This window comes from Geospiza fortis, unplaced genomic scaffold (genome assembly GCF_000277835.1).
Source record: "Geospiza fortis unplaced genomic scaffold, GeoFor_1.0 scaffold375, whole genome shotgun sequence".
NCBI classification, from domain to species: Eukaryota; Metazoa; Chordata; class Aves; order Passeriformes; family Thraupidae; genus Geospiza; species Geospiza fortis.
In genome coordinates this window covers 75489-76597 of record NW_005054641.1, presented here as the reverse complement: position 1 = coordinate 76597, position 1109 = coordinate 75489, and the positions used below count along the sequence as shown (strand labels likewise).

General features: G+C 59.2%; 1 protein-coding gene across 1 annotated transcript in view; it reads left to right on the top strand.

The window, feature by feature from the left end:
* Positions 1-1109, top strand: part of DENND4B (DENN domain containing 4B) — a 43896-nt gene that overhangs the window by 22927 nt on the left and 19860 nt on the right. Inside the window, 1 exon segment of the mRNA XM_031064831.1 lies at positions 462-672. Coding sequence (XP_030920691.1) covers positions 462-672 — 211 coding nt within the window.

The window sequence follows — 1109 nt, the reverse complement described above, 5'->3', positions numbered from 1 at the left end:
TGTCCTGTCCGTCTGGGTCCAGCTCGTCTTTGTCCCATCCCATCCTGTGCATCCCATCCTGTCCCGTGCATCCCATCCCATCCCATCCCATCCTGTGCATCCCATTCCATCCTGTGCATCCCATCCTGTGCATCCCATCCCATCCCATCCCATCCTGTGCATCCCATTCCATCCTGTGCATCCCATCCTGTGCATCCCATCCCATCCCATCCCATCCTGTGCATCCCATTCCATCCTGTGCATCCCATCCTGTGCATCCCATCCCATCCCATCCCACCCCATCCCATTCCATCCCATCCCATCCCATCCTGTGCATCCCACCCCATCCCATCCATTCCATCTTGTGCATCCCATCTCATCCTGTGGATCCCATCCTGTACATTCCTCCCATCCCATCCCATCGATCCCATCCCATTGATCCCACGCCACCCCAATGACCCCTTTGTGTCCCCTTTGTGTCCCCTTTGTGTCCCCAGGGTTCCTGCGCTCCCGGGAGCGCGCGTACCAGCGTTTCTACGGGCAGCTGCTGCGCACGCAGCTCTTCACGCAGTTCATCGAGGACTGCTCCTTCGCCAGCGACCGCGAGCCCTGCCTCGAGTTCTTCGACACGTGCGTCGACAAGGTGTGTCCCTGTGTCCCCTGCACGTGTCCCTCGTGTGTCACTCACTCCTTGCATTGAGTTCCTCACACCTGTGTCCATGAGGTGTGTCCCTGTGTCCCCTGCACGTGTCCCTCGTGTGTCCCTCACTCCCCACCTCGAGTTCCAAGATGTGTCCCCACTGTGTGTCCCTTGTGTGTCCTTTGTGTGTCTCTCACTCCCCACCTCGAGTTCCAAGATGTGTCCCTATGTCCCCTGCACGTGTCCCTCGTGTGTCCTTCACTCCCTGTTGAGTTCCTCACCTGTGTCCACAAGGTGTGTCCCTGTGTCCCCTGCACGTGTCCCTTGTGTGTCCCTCACTCCCCACCTCAAGTTCCTCACCTTGTCCCCCCTGTGTGTCCCTTTTGTGTCCCTCACTCCCCACCTCGAGTTCCAAGGTGTGTCCCCGTGTCCCCTCCACGTGTCCCTCGTGTGTCCCTCACTCCCCACCTCGAGTTCCAAGGTGTGTCCC